The sequence below is a fragment of the Pseudoliparis swirei genome, chromosome 7, assembly GCF_029220125.1.
Source record: "Pseudoliparis swirei isolate HS2019 ecotype Mariana Trench chromosome 7, NWPU_hadal_v1, whole genome shotgun sequence".
Classification (NCBI taxonomy): domain Eukaryota; kingdom Metazoa; phylum Chordata; class Actinopteri; order Perciformes; family Liparidae; genus Pseudoliparis; species Pseudoliparis swirei.
In genome coordinates, this window is record NC_079394.1 from 11,883,198 (window position 1) to 11,905,487 (window position 22,290).

The window sequence follows — 22,290 nt, forward strand, 5'->3', positions numbered from 1 at the left end:
TGCAGAAAAATTGGTTCACGTTCGTTACTTGAGACTGGATTACTGCAACTCCTTATTAGCAGGCTGCTCTAATAAATCTCTTAGGTCCCTCCAGTTGATCCAGAATGCTGCAGCTCGTGTTCTCACTAAAACTAAGAAAGAGATCACATCACTCCTGCACTAGCTGCTCTGCACTGGCTCCCAGTAAAATCAAGAATCACTTTTAAAATTCTTCTCTTAACCTACAAAGCCTTGATTGGTGATGCTCCATCATATCTTAAGGAGCTTGTCGTACCATATTGCCCCACTAGAGAGCTACGCTCACTAAATGCGGGACTACTTGTAGTTCCTAGAGTCTTAAAAAGTAGAATGGGAGCCAGAGCCTTTAGTTATCAAGCTCCTCTTTTATGGAACCAGCTTCCAATTTCAGTCCGGGAGGCAGACACAGTCACCTCGTTAAAGAGTAGACTTAAGACCTTCCTCTTTGACAGAGCTTATAGTTAGGGCTGAATCAGGTTCACCTGGTCCAACCCCTTGATATGCTGCTATAGGCTTATAGCTGCCGGGGGACGTTTTAGGATGCACTGAGTACCTATCTCCTCTTTTTCTCTCCTTAAGGATGAATTTTCATCTCTCAATCACACGTTACTAACTCTGCTTTCTCCCGGAAGTCCTTTTGACTTTCGTCTCATGGGGTCATCGGACCCTATGAGACGGCATAGATCCTATCTGCCTGATGGATCGTCTGGGTCGTGGAATTCCTGCTCATGACTACGCCACTGTCCTGTTGAGACTCCGCCCTCCTCCTCCCCACCGCCATCTGCCTGATGGATCGTGGAGGTCTCCATCGTGGAATATGCCTACTATGAACTATTCATACACTCTGTCATATTCATTGAATGTATTTTAACTCTAAATCTGTCCTTCTGTACACATTACATCTATTGCATCTGTCCATCCTAGGAGAGGGATCCTCCTCTGTTGCTCTCCTCCAGGTTTCTTCCCTTTTTTTCCCCCTGAAGGGTTATTTGGGAGTTTTTCCTGGTCCGATGTGAGGTTTTGGGGCAGGGATGTCTATGTGTACAGATTGTAAAGCACTCCGAGACAAATTTGTAATTTGTGAAATTGGGCTATACAAATAAACTGAATTGAATTGAATTGCTATCCTTTTAAACGTATACGGGAGCAGAGTCTAAAGAATCATGGGAGCTACCAACGAATAGTTCATCACTTCATCCTGCTAACTCCTGCATGTTCACATCTTGTATTCATGTATGTTCATGAACTGGCTCCGCCCCTCTACAAATAATAAGCTTTTTATTAAGAAAAATGCACCCGAAATTAAACCGGCTAGAATGCAAAGTGAAATGCAGACTTGACTTTATTTATATGGCCATCACAGTGGCATTAGAATTTGCACAATAACTCGATGCACTGTGTTAACCCTTGTGTTGCCTTATGGTCATTTTGACCCAAATCAATATTACACACTCCCCCCGCCTTAGGATTAATTTGACCCCATTCAATGTTTAATGTCGGTGTTCTTTCGGTAGTCAACAAACAAACATAAAGTGCCTCACACTTAAACTTGGAAAACAATATTAATTCTAATAATTTTCTGGAGGTTTTAATTGCTGGCGTCAAATTGAACCCAAAGGGTAAAATATGTTAGTAAATATAAAGGTAACAGGAGGGTGAAACATTTAATCGGGTCAAAATGACCCAAAGGCGGGGGGAGGGTGTAATATTGATTCGGGTCAAAATGACCCTAAGGCAACACAAGGGTTAAAGCAACACTATGTAACTTTTCACTTTTGGCGCCCCCTTCAGGTTTTTAGGTATTTAGGTATCGATTTCAGTGTCGTAAATACCCAGTGACGATAGATGCAGCCTCGCATACACTTGTATTGAGTTGGGATCATGTGTTGTCCTGTATTATAATATTATTATTATTATTATTTGTACGTGTCACGGGTTATCAAAGGTGACGAGGGGGAGTTGACGCGAGGGTTTTTTTGTTTGGAGCGCGCTGACCGACGGCGGACTCAGAACGGCAGCAACCGGCGACTTTCTATTTTGGATTCATACCAACGGGCGGGATCACTAATAGAAGACTGCGCAGGAACACTGAACTGGCCCAGCACCTACCGGACTAGGGTGAAGTAGCGCGGGGATTGAACGCGGCGCCTCGCCACATCTCTGCCTGGTCGATCAGCTGTTTGCCGGCTTTTGGGGGGGGGGTGTGCGCGTGCGCCCGTGCAGTAATTTCCTTTTGTTTTGGGGGACTGCAAATGTGGAGAACGTGTGATCGAATACATTGTTGACAACACCAAAAAGCTACATAAAAAAGCTACCCTTAAACTGGAGCTGCGAGCGTGGCGTGGCACTATATGACATTGCGTAATCACTGCCAGAAAGCAGGTCGAGTACATCCGCCGGATGTACCGGGCGGCTCCAGAATCTTACATAGCGGAGTTATTTCCCCACAGACCCCCGATGGCAATAGCGGAGACGCAAATCGTCATATTAAAAGTCATTGTAGCGGCACAATTTTTTTCAAGCTGTTATTTTAAGGTCCAAAAGTTACATAGTGTTGCTTTAAGTGCTTGTAGTGAAACTCTAATTTACAACACCTGTCCACAGGAGGCTTTCTTCTTTTTTGGAGGGGGGGATGAGAAAATACATCCAGAAATACATCCACAAAGTACAAGTGTATTTACAGCGGTGTTAGGTGTGAGAACAATGTTGTTTCTCTTTTAACCATGATTTCTATTAAAAACATGAAAACTGTGTTCCATTTTCACTTCTGTTGGAGGACAGCTTCATGCTTTTGCTCCTTAGACAGAGAAAACTGAACAGTCGTCACTTCTCAACATTCAATGTTAATGACGTTGTAGCATTTTTGCGCATCTATCCATAAAAACCAGCGGAACCTGAAGTACTTAGAATACATAAGAGTACGGTAGCTCCAAAAACAAACAGGCATTGTTTTGTGTCTCAAGCTTTCTGCCTTATTTTATCACCATCACCAGGAGCATGAAGAGATGTTAGCAAACAATAATGTGTATATATATATATATATGTGTATATATGCATATGTATATATATACACATATATATATGTATACATGTATATGTATATATTAGGGCTGTGAAACTATTAAAAATTTTAATCGGGTTAATCGCAGGTTTTTGTGGATTAATCATGATTAATCACATATTACCGATATTCTCGGTATATTTTGTGAGAACATAGAGATTTATGACAAAAGACGGATATATACATTTATACATTCTTCTATACAATGGTGCTGCAACTCAGCAGTTATTTAGCAGTTTTCTTCCATATGGAACATTAATACATCTTCATCCTAAACAGAATGTTTAACCCTCCTGTTACCTTTCGGGTCAATTTGACCCCATTCAATGTTTAATGTCGGTGTTCTTTGGGGTCAATTTGACCCCAGGCTGTTTTTCACTGTGTCAAACATATAAGAAATATCAACTTTTTATTTATTTAAAGGGCTATTTAGGTAGTCAACAAACAAACATAAAGTACCTCACACTTAAACTTGGGAAGCAATATTAATTCTAATAATTTTCTGGAGGTTTTAATTGCTGGGGTCAAATTGACCCCGAGGGTAAAATATGTTAGTAAATGTAAAGGTAACAGGAGGGTTAAACAGAAGATTTTTCTCTTGTTTGTCAACCATTAACTCCACCATGATACAATCTAAAGGCCTAGTCTTCCTCTAGCAGCTGCTGAGGCAAACTGACTGTGGGTTTTCTTCATGAACTGGGCCGTGATGAAAGGGACGGCGGGGACACCGCTGCAAAGCTGAAACCTCACCGGCCGGACAGGTGGACAGATTGACAAGTGACTTTTTTTGCTCGGTCCCGATGCGCGCACGGAGCTCTGTGGCGCCAGACGGAGATCGATAAGTGTTAACGCAACGCGAAGAGACAGAAATGACATGCTGCTGTGGAGATACGATCAACAACAGACGTTTAGTTTAATAAAAGAACAAAGACGTGCTCTAGAGAACATGTCAGGGGCGGGCCAATCTTTTAATGTCATGCGATCTACCAACACTACGCCGCGATCGACTGGCAGGTCGCGATCGACGTGTTGAGACCCTGATCTACAGGAAGTAAAAGTCGTAACAAGGTTTCCGTAGGTGAACCTGCGGAAGGATCATTACCGATGAACAGACCGTCTGCATGAGAGCGGACAGAGTTCAGATTGAAGTGGTGTATTGGAAGCTCATTTTGCAAGTGACTTTTTTTTCGTCCCGACGACCAACAACAGACGGATTGGAAGCTCATTCTGCGCATGCGTTAAATGCGTTAAAAAAAAATAACTAGTTAAACCTGAAATTGAATTAACTGAGTTAACGCGTTATTTTTCACAGCACTAGTATATATATATACACATACATATATATATGTATGTGTGTATATATGTATATGTCTATATTTATATATATATATGTATATGTATATATATGTCTATATTTATATATGTGTATATATATATGTGTGTATATATATGTATGTATATATATATATATATGTGTATATATATATTTATTAGTAGGCCTACGTTGTTTACAATATAAAACATCAACACATACCGACAGCCAACACACACAATGTCAGGAAAACAACTTAAGCTTTCAGAGCCCTGTTGCTTCTATAAGAAATAGGAGGTTGAGGACACGTCAATATTTAACGTTGTGTTTCACAAACCATGTTTGTATTAGCTGTTGTCTCCAACACCTCCACCTTCTCCGAGCGTGATACAGCAAATAATTGTCATCTCTGTCGTAGTAAATTAACTCCGATACGTCCACGTTACCTGCTTTGCGTGAGTATTATTTCATATGATGTCATCTAAATGAATGCTACAAAATCAGAAAATATTATTAATAATAACTATATTACATTATTCCTCCATCTGCAACAAAAAGGGTTGTTTTTAGATATATAATTACATTTTCGACTGTGTTTGATGCCGCTCTTTATTTCATCTTTGTTAATCCATACAACATGGACTAAAAGTGCATTCTAGAAATGCTTTAGCATGTTGTCGATGCTTCATACAGCCATCCTAAATCCTTAAAATGCTTTCTTAGTCCTGAGTTACAGGGAGCCGATCCAAACATGCCTTTGCTTTAACAGATATTCACACCAACACATACATAACTGATCTGCACTGACCTGAATGTTTGGGACCAAACCGGATGGCGGGCCACATGCGGCACTAAGCTGCCTCTCCGGAGCAACCATCACTGAGCCTTCTGAGAATTGACTTAATTAGCAGCTGATCTCCCATTATCATTCATGATCAAGGTGAGGAGAAAGGCTTTCTCAATCACTCTCACATCCGTCACTCACAGGATCTGTCGGCGGCTCTCCGCTTGTCACAATCCTGCTGCTCCGCCTCCCGGGTAATCAGGATGCGTATTTAAAAGCAAGGATTTTATTCAATATTCACTGGGAACTATTTGACTCAAGTGTGTGTGTAGTGGTTGCAGACTGGTGATATTCTATCACTCTGCCAGGTCGAGTCTTTGCACGTTACCATCTTGCAGAAAAGAATCTTGGAAAAGAATTTTACAAACATGTCACCACTCAACTTATTAATTAGTTAATTTAGTTAATTCATCTTAATTCATTTATTTATTTATTTTACCTTGCCTTGAAACCAATTCAATTCCATGTACATGCATACGCTCATACATATACATCTGCCTTCATCCATGTATTTTGTTTCTTTAAATACAAAATAAATTACAAAATCGTACACACACGCACACGCACACATGTACACGTGCATTAAAAAGAAATGTATATTTTTCTCCATACTCTGACTTTATGATGTTTTGTCCACTGTTTTGTCGTCCGCACTGTTTCGTCGTCCTCTAGGTGTTATGTATTGTCTTTTGTCTTATAATAAATAAATAATAGTTTTAATAAATAAATTTAAAAAAGAATCAGTTCCCAGGCGCAGAAACACGTGTTTTGACGACGGTCACATGAACTATAATGTAATATATATTTTTTTTTAATGCATCAAATCCAAACACAAAATCATGAGCCATCCTTTTTCTCCAACTTTCTTCACTTTGGAGTCAAAGCACACTGCGGCATCTCAGCCTCACAAGGGCATAAGAGATTAAAAAACCAGTCACTCAGCGATTGAATCGCAACATTATAATGAGAATACATGTAAATATAGATTTTGTTTTGGCATGAAGGCTCTGTTTCATATCACTCCCTGTAAAAGTCTAATTTAAAGATAGCAACAACAAAAAAAAGCGGATAGCAGAGAGAGATCAATGCAACCCTCGAGGGGGCAACGGGAAGAAAGCGGCAGCATTTTAAATAGACCGCCCAGCTGGTAAAAGTAATATGGAAGCTAAGCTGACACATCAGCTGGTCCAGAGCACTCCGGCTGCCTGCGTAAGGAGCTTGAATTCATTATGTGACCAAGTAAAGGTGCATACGACCCCATAGAGTACGTTTCTACAGGGGGCGATTGAATTCATGTTTGAAAACGGGCCTCTTTTGGTCTATTTTAGCCATAATCAGAGGAAATAAATGATGGTTTCATGCTAGACACTGGGATTAAGACTGAAATATTGCCACTAATCACATCACAGTCTCGTGAGCTAATTAACTAACTCAATGTGTTGATGTATTAATGTATTGAGGCTGTAGATACTGTATTAGACTTCATTAGGATGTGTGTGTATTGTGTGTGCATACTAATGTGAGGATTGAGCCTCCTTGGAAGAATCATTGAGCGGCATACAAGAAGAATGCAACTGCTGTGTCTATGTGGGCGCTTTGTTTAGGACAGCGTGAAATAAATACAATGACTGCAGCCTTGAGATAAAACTATTATAGGTATGTATAGTGTCAAGACTTGTTTTGCAGATGTGTGGTATGTTGTATTTATTGTTAAGCAATGCCTCACTGACGTGTGCAGCAGAACATTCACTCAGGCAGGATGTGGCAACCTTTCTTTGTCCTTAATTCAACCAGAAAAGACCCATTGAGGTGTGTGTGTGTGTGTGTGTGTGTGTGTGTGTGTGTGTGTGTGTGTGTGTGTATGTGTGTGTGTGGGGGTGTCTTCGTCAGGGAGTCCTGCACACGATGTGCATCAAAGAAAATAAAATTTATCACATTCGTAGAAATAGGGACAGAAAACATCTCTACGAAAAAACGACCGAAACAGACAAAAAAAAATAATATGAGGCTGAATGAATCGAGGCAAATAATAATAACAGCTTTGCTCTGTGCACAGACGTCAGGGGAAGGAAAAGATGAATAATTGATTGTTATGACAATGACTGGATTACAGGGTTGGTAATCATCAGCAAAATCTTTTTTTTTAAATTAAGTTCTAATTAATAAGCATAAGAATAAATATACTTCAGTTGTATATACATTACATCCTGAAAGCAATCAATGAATCAAATGCTCTGAAAAAAAAGAACAACAACTCTCTTGCGGGAGTAATGTAACCTGCCTGTCTACCTGCTTGTCTACCTGCTTGTCTACCTGCTTGTCTACCTGCTTGTCTACCTGCTTGTCTACCTGCTTGTCTACCTGCTTGTCTACCTGCTTGTCTACCTGCTTGTCTACCTGCTTGTCTACCTGCTTGTCTACCTGCTTGTCTACCTGCTTGTCTACCTGCCTGTCTACCTGCCTGTCGACCTGTCTATCTACCTGCTTGTCTACCTGCCTGTCTACCTGCCTGTCGACCTGCCTGCCTGTCTACCTGTCTATCTACCTGCTTGTCTACCTGCCTGTCTACCTGCCTGCCTGTCTACCTGTCTATCTACCTGCCTGTCTTCTCCCCATGGAGTCATTGCTGGCCTCAGGAGTCTTTCACAAGCTGCTAGTTTAACAACTGCAAGTACCAACAACATCCAGTTATTCGAATGCATGTAAACGCACTGAGTGTTGCTGACTTCGTGACTTGATGGCTAGACTTAGCAACTTGCTGCTTTCACTGGACAATGGATGGCAACACAGCGCTATATCTTTCTGTTGGATAATTCTTCAGATCTAGTTCCTCAAGATGACCGACCGCAGCTTTAAGGGTGCCTTGCAGCTCGTTTCAAGCGTGCAGGATGTGAACCAATGAAATGAATATGAATATGTCAATCTGTAAGTTATGGATGTGTGTTGTCAGGTCTGAACAGGTTTTGATCTGCTCTTTAAAAGTGTCGACTGAAATCCATTCCTGTGGGAGTGGTTTGTAAAAGTCTGGAAGCATTAGCTTCAAAAGCATAAAGCCGAGCGCCTTTGATTTTCAATCGAGAGAGAGGTACACCTAACGAGCCCGGGGCCGTAGTAACTCTGAGCTTGACCATGCAACGCTTTCAAAGTGATGACAAGGATTTTGAATTGAATGCTGAAGTGAGGGATAAAAGAAGGGGAAATGAATTATACGGACAAAAAGAGGACCAAGGAAGGAGCCCAGAAAACAAAGTAAGAGCCACGATGAAAGAGAAAGACAAATGGCCGCTCGCTACATCGAAGACGGCTCTTAAACTACGACCAAGGTCGACTCCCTTGCTTCCTAGCTCGGGCCACACTGACATATTTACACAGCTCCTGCCACCATCTCTGTGTCTCTGCAGCTCCATCTTTCCCCGTCTCTCCCTCTCTCCATCTCCTCCTAACTGTAACACAACAACACTTCAGCTGCAGGCTACAATGTTGTTGGTGGGAAAACAAAAAGTGTGTTTCTTCACCTCAACAAATCCAATTCATTAAAAGTAAAAAGACAACATCTCGCTGTGTTTTAGCCGACGTGATTGATGTGTTGCTTCATCTTTTTTTTTACTTGTGACCCCTGTGAAGAAGAAACGTCTGTTTGGTACCCCGTCAGTACGAATGTCTCTCTGTTGTGAGCCCGTCAGAGCCGTCGCTGCCATTGAGGACACTCAGGTCCTTAGTGGGCTGTTATTGGACTGTGTGGGTTGTACAGTGGCAGCATGGGGGACTTTACATCAAAAATCAAAATGTCTTTTCTCCTTGTTGTTTTTTTAATCATTTAAATCTCAATATAGTTGATGGTGAGATAGTAACAAACCTCCTATACTTATAAAAACATGTACAGAGAGTATTATTGGATCAGCTTCCACATTAAACATCTCGATATGTGTGTAGCTGTGATGTGAAGTCATTTCTAAAATATTAGATGTGTCCATCATTGCTTTATTTGAGTTTTAGTGACAAAACAATTATAATGCTGTATGTGGTGAATGTTTGTTATAGTTTAATGTAAAGTATTTCAAAGGTGGCTTAAACATTTACTTTTCTATTGTATTAAAAAATATATTAATATTATCATCTGAGTTGCAATTAAATTCATTTTTAGTTTGTGTAAATGCTCATGAATTGGCCTCCTTATCTTCTTGATTTAGCAAATATTTATTGATGTTTGTAATATTCAACTTAAGCACATTTCCTTTTGTTAATGAAATATACCGTATAAATAAAGTTTGTTTCCTTTTCCTGCAAAAGTCAGCATTATATTGCCTAACCTCTGGTATGATCTTAGATTAGAAGACCGCCATTGGTTTTCGGAATAGTTTCGTCAAGGAATTAAACTAAAAAGAGAAGTACAGCAAATACAATAACTATTAAGGTGTTGAAATATACTTAAACAATAGAATCAATCAATATATCCTAAACAACTAACAAATAGTTGTTTTTTTACCCATGCATAATCTCCAGGTGATGTAGGCTTAACATATTTTTTAATATCGCACACACACACACACACACACTGATCACCTTGAGGAGCTCAACAGCGGATGCTTTGCAGTCATATCTCTTCATTACGTCTTCATAATTGCGGATGTTAAATGTTACACTAATTAAAAGCATCAGCTCTCATCATGATGTATGGTGCCCCATTGTTTGTCAGCTTTCTATTCATAGCTCATTTATCAGTGGGCCTAATTGATTTCCTCGTATGCTAATTGATTGTGAGGCGAGGGGGAGATTTGTTTTGGAAGGTGAATTAAATTGATTGTCTGAGAGTTCAGGAACTGAGACAAAGAGAGAGAGAGGAAATGACATCTTAGTCACAGGGGCAATTAAGAGAGCCTGAACTCTGATAACAATGTCTTATTATCTCCGGCAGTCTGAAACCTGGGACGAGATTATGTGTTCGGTTGTGTGTGTGTTTGTGTGTGTGTGTGTGTGTGTGTGTGTGTGTGTCCACAGAAAATCTTGCATTCTTCTGGCGCCCTTAGCCCAATACCGTCGATGCTCATTCATGACCGGCTGCTCAAGGACTTTTTGTGCTTCCGATGATTCACAGTTTTTGAAGAAATATATTTTATTGACTCTTTTGTACCATCGTTGGCTCCTAACTCCTCTTAGCCAGCCGGTAGGGCAGCAAGGAGTCGACAACTTGACACGCTTTAGCGAGCCACTAATGTCGTCCCGGTCATTTTTTCATCAACACTGATGCAAGTGATCGTGGGACAGTGGTTAGTGGGTAGTAGGTAGTGGACAGTGGGTAGTCGTAAGAAGTGTGTGGTTGAGAGAGAGAGAGAGAGAGAGAGAGAGAGAGAGAGAGAGAGAGAGAGAGATGTGTTTTTCTTGCCCCATAATTCAAGGGAAACTTTATTTGTTTCTATAATATGAATAACTTTTTCGTAAGACGCTCGCTATTATATTTAAAGTCGGGCTGGACTGCCTTCTAGGAAACAGAGGCTCATTCATTCGTACACAGATAATTAATTGAATCCTCGTTTTTTTTTAAAGAAGCTTGCTATCATGATGCAAAACACCTTCATTGTTATTTTTTCTTTGATAGGTTCACCATGAGAGTGATGGTGTGATGGTTAACAGAGTGGTCACCCTTCTAGAGTCTAGAACTACATCCGCCTTTTGGTGCAATAACAGCGGCATTGAAAGCTCGTTAAATCCACCGTCAGACTTCTGATCCCACAGAAGGATTCAATACTCTGTCAAACTGCTGTTCTCAGAAGTCATTTCATACCTTTCTGATTTGTCATCACTTCTAAAAATGATTGTGTTCCCGTCTTCAACCTTTATGGGTTAGCTTACACGATGTAGCTGCGCAATTGCATGGATGTGTGTGGGTGGCGGGGGGGGGGGGGGGGGGGGGAGCTCAGAGGCTCTGCGCCATTACACGGCTTCCTTTCCTCTTCCTCCTTTCCCCCTTTCTGTCTTCCTCTCTGACCGTATGTCTCTCCTCCCTAAGTGGCTCTCCCTACAAGGTCTTCTCAATATTCCCTTTGTGCTGTTTCGGACACTTTGCTAAAAAAAATAAAAAGATGTATTTAAAACCTTGGGAAGAGGCAAGTGTAGCAGAGAAAATGAATGAGGAAGATGAAAGAATGAGCAAGGGGGTGGGGGTGGGGGGTAGGATAAGGAAGTGGAAAAATAAAAAAAGAGAGAGTGAACATAGAAAAGAAATGAAAAGAAAGATAAATGAGCAGGGAGCAGGTTCTATGTGAGCACATATCAGAGACTGTGCATCCTGTGTGTGTGTGTGTGTGTGTGTGTGTGTGTGTGTGTGTGTGTGTGTGTGTGTGTGTGTGTGTGTGTGTGTGTGTGTGTGTGTGTGTGTGTGTGTGTGTGTGTGTGTGTGTGTGTGTGTGTGTGTGTGTGTGTGTGTAACGGATGTGGAACAGGCACGGAAGAACTTGACTCGGATGGTGTATTTTCCCAATACTTATTTATTCTGCAGGAAAGAGCAGAACACACACAATTTCCTTCTGGTCTGTCTCTGTACTTCCGCTTCCTTCAGCAATACAAAGCCATTGTGCGGGGAAGACGGACCACATTGAATCTAAATGATCACAATATTCATCAAAAACCATGACATGTAACATACAAAACATGTAACATACAAAACAGCGACCCTATTCGACAAAATAAATAACTACATGAGCTCGAGTAATTTTAACAGAAACAGCGAAAATGAACAAAGGAAAACCATACCTGCAGGAAAGAGCAGAACACACACAATTTCCTTCTGGTCTGTCTCTGTACTTCCGCTTCCTATACACACGCAAAACAAAACAATTTACACAAAGAAAGTATACGTTGGGGCGACCGGATGTAGCTCAACAAACGGCGCCAAACTGGCTCAACGAAACTGCCACCAAACGTATATTTTAACGGTCTAAATGATACGACAGCTGGACGCCGGGATCGTATTAACGTTCCACTATTGTATGTGACATAAACGGTCACTTTATTAAAGAATACAGAGAAAATAGTTCGACATCGTTCCTCACTCGACTCACCTTCAGCAATACAAAGCCATTGTGACGGTGAGACGAACTCGGGAGCAGGAAGTACAACAGAGATAGAAAGCAATTTCCACAGGAAACAGAATTTTAAAAATAACGCTAAATAAAAATGGCTCATTAAAATAAAATTCACAAACACTCAACAATATTGTTGAACAACAAACAAAAATAAAATACAACACATTGAAAACAAGAAATGACAGAATACATTTCTATCTCCGTTACATTCACCCCCACTGAATTTTAACAAACATGAGCACTGACTACAGAGTGCACGCCAAAGAAAACATTACAGGTAGACAACCTACAAAGGGCCAACATCAAGAAAACCAACATAAAATGTATCCCATAAGGATGAAGTGGTACGAGAGCAGTGCTTGCCTCTCAACCCAACAACTGGCAACGGGGTGCCTTGTACACCCCACAAGACCCACACAAAGTGCAGTGCAATACTGGCCCATGACGTAAGGAAAACAGAACAGTGGGACATTATAATACAACACTTTCCAGACCCATACGGGCATAAGCTATCGGCTTATGATTTTAAAAAGTAAAAATCTGGAATTTGGAGTTGCAAACAGCCCCAACATTGAGCTACTCCTGGACAACATCCTGCCCGGACATGGTCTGTATAAGCCTGTTCACAGGATTAATTATGCGACCAAATCTTGACCTGACCTGTGCATTAAAACCACCAGAGTGTGCGGGTAAGACCTCAACCACAGTGTGCGAAGTGTCAGATGTGTTGTCCGTCTGTGTCGTGGTGTCAAGATCAAAGTCCGACTGTCTCACATCTGCTGAGACATCTGCAGCAGTCACAGGGCAAGAATCACCAGACACAGACTGATCAGCTGTGTGGTCCTCATGTGAGATAGCTGTGTTCTGGAGATCAGAAGTAACACTCGTCATGTCAGCAGTTTCCGCCTCAGCTAGACTTGGCACAGACAACTGAGTAATCCATGCAATGGTTCTCCTCTCCGAATCCACAGGCACCGCATCAGTCAAGATGCCCTGTCCATCTTCCACAGTTACAGGAGGTGCTCTGTCACTTTCAGTGTCAACGCTTTCACTAGCCACACTGCGAGGCTCACTCCTTCTCCCAGGCACCTCTTCCGCCTCACCACCATCATCTCCTGAAGCTGAGGATCCTGTAACTAGCAGGGATGAAGCCCGGTCAGACATTTCACATGTGTCCCCCACAGGAAGGAAATTAACCTGCATCAGCAAGTTCCTGTGGATCACCTTCTCCCGTCCAGTGACTGTGTCGCGGATTCTGTATGTATGTGTCTCCGTCTTTACGTCCACCACAGTGTAGACGGTTGAGTCCCACCTGTCAGCAAGCTTCTTTTTACCTCTTTCCTTTCTGTTGGCCAGGAGCACCCTGTCACCGATCATGATATTGGGTCCCTTTACTCTCCTGTTGTACAACTGAGCATGTCGATTCTGCTCTTTTGTAGCATGGACCTGAGCAATATTCATTGCTTCTTTCAGGTCGTCAGCGAGACTCGCCACATACTTCTCATAGCTCATCACGGCAGAGTCATGAAGAACAGTACGAAAGAGGACATCAACAGGCAGGCGGGGGATTCGGCCAAACATGAGGTAGAAGGGAGGATAACCTGTCGTCTCATGTTCCGTGCAGTTATACATGAACGTCAGAGTCTGTAAGCGTCGAGGCCAGTCAGCCTTCTCTTCAGGAGGCAGCGCTCGAATCATGCCACCCAGGGTCCGATTGAAACGTTCCACACTCCCATTCCCCATTGGGTGATAGGGGGTTGTGTGCGATTTCTTGACACCCGAGACCCTGAGAAGCTCACTAATCAGCAGACTCTCAAAGTTAGCACCTTGATCACTATGGATCCTTTCCGGGAATCCAAAGACACAGAAGTACCGGTCCCATAGAACCCTAGCCACCTGCTTAGCTGTTTGGTCTTTACATGGAAACGCTTGAGCCATCCTCGTGAAATGATCAGTTATCACCAAAACATCAACAGATCTGTTTCTGGAGTCCTCAGCCGACCAAAAGTCAATGCAGACCAACTCCAGTGGTCGGGTCGTTTTTATGCTTTCCAGGGGGGCTCGTCCTTCAGGCTCGACTGTCTTGCTTACGACGCATCGCTGACAATGACGAACATAGTCTCTTACATCCCTGTCGAGGTTTGGCCAGAAAAACCTTTGTCTCGCCAAGCTGAGGCTCCTGGACTGAGCTTGATGTCCGGCTTTATCGTGAATCCCCTGCAGAACCTCAGTCTTCAGTGAGTCAGGGACAACGTATTGGAACCGCTTTGCTTTGGTCTTCTGATCCCTTGAAATCCTGTACAACACACCATCCTTCACGGTCAGCCTATCCCAGTGTTTCAGGTACCTCATGACCAAGACAGACTCATTGAATCTTTCTCTCCTAGAAGGCCTCCGATGTCTCTCGACATAGGACAGCACACGAGAGAGGGTTCTATCCTCCGACTGCTTATCACAGAGGTCTTTCACGGTGTAAGCAGGCAAGACGTCTAGTCCAGGCGGAACCAACTGAGGTAAGTGCTGCAACACCTCAACAGCACGGGCTCTCGGACCAACATCCCACTCAATGTGTGACTGTAGTACAGCGGACACGTCCTCCTTCGCCACAGACTGACTGTGCATGCGCAGCGGACTGGATGCAGACTGGGCATGGGCATCGTCACTCCGAGTGGAGGGCTCCCTGTCATGACTGGATGAGCGAAAGGCATTCTGGACTGAGAAACTTGACATATCCTTGACTTCGCAAGGAGACCAGCATAAGGCTCAGCGAGCAGCCTGTGGCCAACACTCGCTTTGACAAACGGCACACGGCTCAGGGCATCAGCTACGATGTTCTGTGGGCCCGGAACATACTTGATGTCAAAGTCGTAACTTGCCAACTTGGCCACCCAGCGTTGCTCACAACAATCTAGCTTTGGCTTTGTCAGAATGTGAGTCAACGGGTTGTTATCGGTCCAGACAGTGAATTTGTGGCCTTTCAGCCAGTGACTGAACTTTTCGCAGACTGACCATTTTAAGGCTAGAAACTCCAACCGATGAGCTGGATAGTTCTTTTGGGACCGAGACAACGACTTGCCGGCAAAAGCAATGGGCCTGGCTCGTGCGTCACCCTCCTGAATTTGAGACAGAACCGCACCTAGACCATCCAGGGACGCATCAGTTGACAGCATGAAGGGACGGTTGAAATCGGGTGAGCCAAGACAACACAGTGGACCAGTGAAGCTTTCAGACTTTCAAAAGCCTGTCCCTGCTCCGGTGTCCAATCAGTCGCATACAGCTTCCTGCTCGACAGTTTGTTTTTGTGTTGTTTACCTTTTCTCTTCGCACCTTTCAATAGGTCAAACAGCGGCTTGGCCATTGCAGAGTAACCGGGCATGAAGTGTTGATAGTAGTTTACCATCCCCAAGAAGGACCGTATGCGCTTCGGGGACGGCGTCACGCCATCAGGCTCCATGAGATCAGTGCTTGTCATGTTGGTGATGCTCTCAACCTTGCTGGGGTCTGTTGAAACACCACTCTCATCAACAATATGGCCAAGAAACTTTACAGACCTCCTGAGGAAGAAGCACTTTTTGGGGGCTAACTTCAAGTTGTGTCTACGCAGCCTCTTAAACACCGTCTCCAGGCGCAGCAAGGCAGTCTCCTCATCAGGTGCAAACACCAGCAAGTCATCCAAGTAGCATAAGAGACTCAAATAGTTTTGATCACCAAAATGCTTGTCATCATGCGCATAAAACTCCCGGGACTGTTACAGAGGCCCTGCGGCAGACGGTTGTACTCATACAGGCCCATGGGAGTGGTGAAGGCAGAGTATTTCCTGTCGTCCTCGTGGAGTGGCATATTGTAAAACCCGGAGGTCAGATCCATTGTGCTGAAAAGGCAGTTCCCCCCTAGCGCTGCCAAACAATCCCCCTGGTGGGGAAGAGGATGAGCATCCTTCAGTGTCCTTTTATTCAACCATCGAAAATCCGTACAGATGCGGAGATCTCCGTTTTTCTTCCACACAAGCACCAATGGTGAAGCATATTCACTGCTTGACTTTCTGATGATCTCTTTTTCCTCCATCTCGCTCAGTACCTGACGCAGCTTTTGGTACTGGCCAGGGGGCACTCTCCTGTATGGGAGTCTGAATGGCCTGTTATCCGACAGGTGTATGCGATGAACGAAGTCTTTTGCCTCTCCACAATCAAGATGGTGGCGTGAAAAGATGTCCTCATACTGCATCACAAGGTCAGCCATCCTCTTCTTACTGTCCACAGACACTTCACACGACTCAACGTCAACAGTACTAAGCCCGATAGAGCCAAGCATTTCTTCGGAAGAGTCTGCGTTAGCAGCAGGAGGCACGGCTGATTGGGTGCAGCCAGCAAGGGGCACCTCTGTCTGTTCAGCAACATCCATGTCCTCAAGCGCTGCACACGTATAGACATCAGCCAACTTTGCATTTCGCCTCAAGAGCACAGGTCTGTCAGATGTATTGATGAGCTTCAGCGGAACCTGCCTGTCTCCCCAAAGTGTCGTCACAATCTTTGCGACCAGAACACCCCTGGGAGCTGAGCAGGATGAAGTGGGCTCTGTCATGACGGTGCTACCTGGGGAGATAACAGTGTTTTTGGGTAGTTTTCCCCAGATGAGATATTCACGGCCAGGCTCGAGGTAGGTGGCTGAGTTACATCTGACTGTACCGACCTTGTCAGGAACATCTCCACCTTTCCATGGGCTCAGACCTGAGAGCATGGACAGAAAACTTTCAGTGTCCGAGTCTTTGTCTGGGCAAGGGCCATTTACAGTCTTCCAATAGGACTTGCAGAGTTTAGACTGGCGCAAGACGTGTTTTATAACATTGGTCCCTATAATCAACTCATCATGCTGTCCAGGGACAACAAGTGTTGGAACAAACATCTTAGAACCATAAACTTCCATCTCCACACCAAAAGCACACTTGGGCCTAACACGAAGTCCACCACATCCAACAAGGACTACATTGACATCAATTTGTTCTTGGTCAGTTATCACTCCAGCATCTCTCAGTTTCATCTCAGCTGTTTCATTAATGCTACATGCCATGGAGCCACTGTCCAACATGCCACCTATTGTAATAGTCCCACCCATTACCACAGGTGTGTAGAAAAGACTGTCACTACTGCCAACTCTGTGAATATTCTGATAAACAACCACCTCAGATTTATCACACGAGTCTCTCGCAGACGTGTACACAGTCTCAGCATCAGACATGTCGTCTGTTTGGGAGTTTATTGTGCGACCTGTACTGCCTCCCTCTGAATACAAGTCGGCTAGTTTCCTCCGCCTGGTATCGGGTTGAGTCTTTGGCAGGGCAGTTCAGTTTGGTGTGGCCGGGGGCATGGCAGCCAAAACAAAGTCTCTCGGCCATACAATGTGAGATGGTGGTGTGGCTTGAGTCATTGCAGACCTTACAAACTGCCTCTCTGGAACGCTTTTCATGGGAGGGACGCTGGAATCGCCCACCTCGAGTTGGATGCACAGTGTCGCGCGACTGCATTTTCTCCATCATCTCCTGGAACATGTCGACCATACGGGTGAGAAGTCTCTCCTCTGACTGTTGGAGATTTTGTGCCACGACTGGCACAGAGGGACGACTCGGAGCATGACAGAGTTCACCTGGAACTGGGACAGATGCTGGAGAAGGGCAAAGGGGATGACACACATGATGCTGGGTTTGGAGATGGGAAGGTGAGGGACTCTGAGTAAGGCACTGCACTGCCTGGCCAGTCGATGGCTGACTGGGCTGGTCAGAAGCCACTGCAGTGATGTAGCTCTTTAGATGTGCAGTACCCGCGGCACCACCACTAGACCTCAACTCACGTTGATATTCATCAATCCTCAGCTGAACATCACGCGAGGTCCATTCGTGAAGTGGTTTAAACTTCAGAGTGCAAGCCAATTCTGGGTCAGGGCAGTGCTTGACAAACATAAGCGCCACTTCATCATTCATGTTCTCCGTCCGCTTCCCTTGTCTGTGTAAGCCTACGAGAGCGAGGTCGGCAGCTTTGTTCAGTCTTATCCAGTAGTCGACTGGGTTTTCTATGCTCAGGCAAGGTAGCATAGAAGTCTGCGAGAGGAAGACATGAGGGAGTGACACTGAAGTAGTGGAGGAGAACATTATATATCAGTTCAGGTTCTTGTTTGACATTAAGCGCAGGGTCACTACGCAAGGCAATCTTCACAACATCTCTGGCCTTGCCCATCAAATGGCTCATAACTTCTTCTGCTTGGTCACACAGAGGAATCTCTCGCTTTCGGAGATGTGTTTTAGTCATGTCAATCCAGTCCTGGACTGGGTATCTGTCAGTATTGTCACCTCTGAATGTCTGAAGTCCTTTATCAGAGTTCACATGGACTGTCACATGTGGAGGGCGTTCATGTTGGTCAACAGTACATTGTGTTGTCTGGGTGGTAGTAGTCTGGGTATCACTGTTCATGTTTACAACACCAGCTGATATTAATTTCTCTACAATAGACTCACCAATTTGAACACCTAACTTCCCTACCATGTCTGTGAGATGGTTTATGGCATCGACATCACTGTCAGGAGTAGACGTAAGAGGACCCCTCATTAACCCACCAACAGGAGAACAATCTGGGCTCTGACCTAGCCCTGTATCACAATTATCCGGTGTTAGTTTAGAGTATCCCACATTCCTACTGTCAGAAATATGACTGAGCCAACTACCCCTCCCCTTTGGCAACTTAGGGCTAGCAAACTCATCCATTGTTGCTATAGCGATCGTTTTTATAACCAATAAATGTACTTGCGTTGTGTATTTAGAACCAAAATGTAATAGAAATGCAATGAATATGCAGAAGAAAAAAGAATTTTTTTTATATATCAATAATCAAAAGTCATCGACACACTGAGATCAAACAATTTGAAGCACTATGCCCTATTCCACAATCTCTTAAAAACCTGATATGACCACAACGGTCTTCAAAGGCGGATCAGGACGTCAGCACAACATCCACGGCGACGAGCATCAAGCTGGTCTGAAGATCCGAAGGTCACGGCACCAGTGTAACGGATGTGGAACAGGCACGGAAGAACTTGACTCAGATGGTGTATTTTCCCAATACTTATTTATTCTGCAGGAAAGAGCAGAACACACACAATTTCCTTCTGGTCTGTCTCTGTACTTCCGCTTCCTTCAGCAATACAAAGCCATTGTGCGGGGAAGACGGACCACATTGAATCTAAATGATCACAATATTCATCAAAAACCATGACATGTAACATACAAAACATGTAACATACAAAACAGCGACCCCTATTCGACAAAATAAATAACTACATGAGCTCGAGTAATTTTAACAGAAACAGCGAAAATGAACAAAAGGAAAACCATACCTGCAGGAAAGAGCAGAACACACACAATTTCCTTCTGGTCTGTCTCTGTACTTCCGCTTCCTATACACACGCAAAACAAAACAATTTACACAAAGAAAGTATACGTTGGCGACCGGATGTAGCTCAACAAACGGCGCCAAACTGGCTCAACGAAACTGCCACCAAACGTATATTTTAACGGTCTAAATGATACGACAGCTGGACGCCGGGATCGTATTAACGTTCCACTATTGTATGTGACATAAACGGTCACTTTATTAAAGAATACAGAGAAAATAGTTCGACATCGTTCCTCACTCGACTCACCTTCAGCAATACAAAGCCATTGTGACGGTGAGACGAACTCGGGAGCAGGAAGTACAACAGAGATAGAAAGCAATTTCCACAGGAAACAGAATTTTAAAAATAACGCTAAATAAAAATGGCTCATTAAAATAAAATTCACAAACACTCAACAATATTGTTGAACAACAAACAAAAATAAAATACAACACATTGAAAACAAGAAATGACAGAATACATTTCTAACTCCGTTACATGTGTGTGTGTGTGTGTGTGTGTGTGTGTGTGTGTGTGTGTGTGTGTGCGAACATTATTTAGCGTCGGTGTGTTGTTCGCTTGGTCCGCATTTCCCACAAGGCCTTGCATGAGCGGGCGAGCGGCCGGTCCCCAGGGACGATGACAAGGGAACTTCCATTGTTGCCGCAGTGATATATTGCTTGGGAACCCCTGGGGGCAGGAACCACTTATTTAGACATCAAATTAAGGCTGAAGACACACACACACACACACACACACACACACACACACACAGGCTATCTGCAGGACTCTGAATGAGGACGTAGAAACATTGCAGCGTCAGACCTGAGAGTCTGTGGGTAATGCTCATGAGGAAAAACACAAATATAAACATTTACCTTCACGAAGGATTACATATACGTACAATATGATTTTATATCTATTTGATTTAGCTGTTAAAATTGTCTTAATTCTTTCATATCTCTGCAGATTGTTTTGTATATTTGTCCTTCCTGAGTCCTGTTGAGTTCCTCCCACCGCCTCATCAGCTGTTCTCCGTGGCTTCTCTGTTTCCACGCTGGAGACAGGATGTAAGTGTGACACACTGTCCGGTAGTGGAGACCATTTCACGACATAGAGGACAAGAGACATGGGAGGTTTCCTCTTGTCTTGTCTGGTCCTGCCTGTCCATCTATTTATGTAGTTATGGCCCCACTCAAAAGGCTTAATCCCACTTCCTGTTGGCTGTTCCAGCACTACTATTAAATCACCTGTTTTTCGCGAGGATGCTTTTTACATTTTAAAGTTATGCTGTGGATTTGGACTATAATATCAACGCGTGAATCCCAGTCTTTAGACGCGACCTTCCCCGCGGCGTCCCGCTCTCATGTACACGTTGTTATCGTGCAGCATCTGCTCTCCACCACGTGTGTCCATGCACCACACCTGCTGTTCCTTTTGTCACGGTGATCTCCGTCTCTACTTCCTGCCCCTCATTTATTCTGTCCTCGGGTCCCGTTGCCCATTAGACGCCACCCAAAACAAATTCACATCATTCGTTTACTAATGCTTAATTTCAACGAAAAAAATCTTGTGCTTCTCTCAGACAAATATTTTCATTCTATAACTTAGTGCGAACCATCGCACTCCTCACTTGGGATGACACCAGAACCTTTAGGTTGATCAACAGACCAATTACATGAGATGATCAGGGCCCAACTCCAAGCTCATGATTTTCAGCCTTTTTTTTTAATTTGGAGGCAGGAAGACTCTAATTTTTTTTTATTCAGCCTTAAATAAGGAAATATTATGTTCTCTGTCTTTCTTCCTTCCCTCCATAATTATTGTCGTATAGCTTCCCTCATGGATGTACACTACCGTTCAAAAGTTTGGGATCACTTAGAAATGACTTTATTTTTCAAAGAAAAGCACTGTTTTTTCAATTAAGATAACATTAAATTAATCAGAAATACACTCTCTACATTGTTAATGTGGTAAATGACTATTCTAGGTGGAAGTGTCTGGTTTCTAATGAAATGTCTCCATAGGTGTATAGAGGCCCTTTTCCATCAACGATCACTCCAGTGTTCTAATGGTACATTGTGTTTGCTAATCGCCTTAGAAGACTAATGTTTGATTAGAAAACCCGTGCAATTATGTTAGCACAGCTGAAAACAGTTATACTGGTGATATAAGCTATACAACTGGCCTTCCTTTGAGCTTGAAGTTTGTCGAACAAAATTAATATTTCAAATATTAATCATTATTTCTAACCTTGTCAATGTCTTGACTATATTTTATATTCATTTGATAAATAAAAGTGTGATTTTTCATGGAAGACACAAAATTGTCTGGGTGATCCCAAACTTTTGAACGGTAGTGTATATGTTTCACTCCTCGTGAGGTATATGGGATTAATATATGGATCCTAAAATGTTAGCACTTGAACTATTGCTTCCGCCGAGGCCTCTGGTTCGTTTTCAGCATTGTATGTGACTAAATAAAAGTTACAGAACGGCTAACTAGAAGTTATAACTTTATTTTTTTTAAAGAAAAGAATTAAAGAAAAGAACA

General features: G+C 43.3%; 1 protein-coding gene and 2 long non-coding RNA genes across 3 annotated transcripts; all 3 read right to left on the reverse strand.

The window, feature by feature from the left end:
- Positions 1–11,700: 11,700 nt before the first annotated feature.
- On the reverse strand, positions 11,701–12,321 carry LOC130197266 (uncharacterized). Its single transcript, XR_008832412.1, has 2 exons — positions 11,986–12,321; positions 11,701–11,833 (listed from the first exon to the last, which is right to left on the reverse strand). It is a non-coding gene; the product is annotated as an uncharacterized LOC130197266 (long non-coding RNA).
- Positions 12,322–16,963: 4,642 nt separating this feature from the next.
- LOC130197265 (uncharacterized) lies at positions 16,964–18,899 on the reverse strand. The gene is made up of 2 exons (XM_056419843.1): positions 17,749–18,899; positions 16,964–17,044 (listed from the first exon to the last, which is right to left on the reverse strand). Exons 1-2 carry the CDS (start codon positions 18,457–18,459, stop codon positions 17,039–17,041), a joined length of 717 nt encoding a protein of 238 aa, XP_056275818.1. The 5' UTR covers positions 18,460–18,899; the 3' UTR covers positions 16,964–17,038.
- Positions 18,900–19,411: 512 nt separating this feature from the next.
- LOC130197392 (uncharacterized) lies at positions 19,412–19,730 on the reverse strand. The gene is made up of 2 exons (XR_008832441.1): positions 19,699–19,730; positions 19,412–19,544 (listed from the first exon to the last, which is right to left on the reverse strand). It is a non-coding gene; the product is annotated as an uncharacterized LOC130197392 (long non-coding RNA).
- Between the last annotated feature and the right edge of the window lie 2,560 nt (positions 19,731–22,290).

What these genes read in the sequence shown, in the direction of transcription:
- LOC130197265 (XM_056419843.1), bottom strand. Translation starts at nt 18,459, where the DNA reads ATGTTCTCCTCCACTACTTCAGTGTCACTCCCTCATGTCTTCCTCTCG.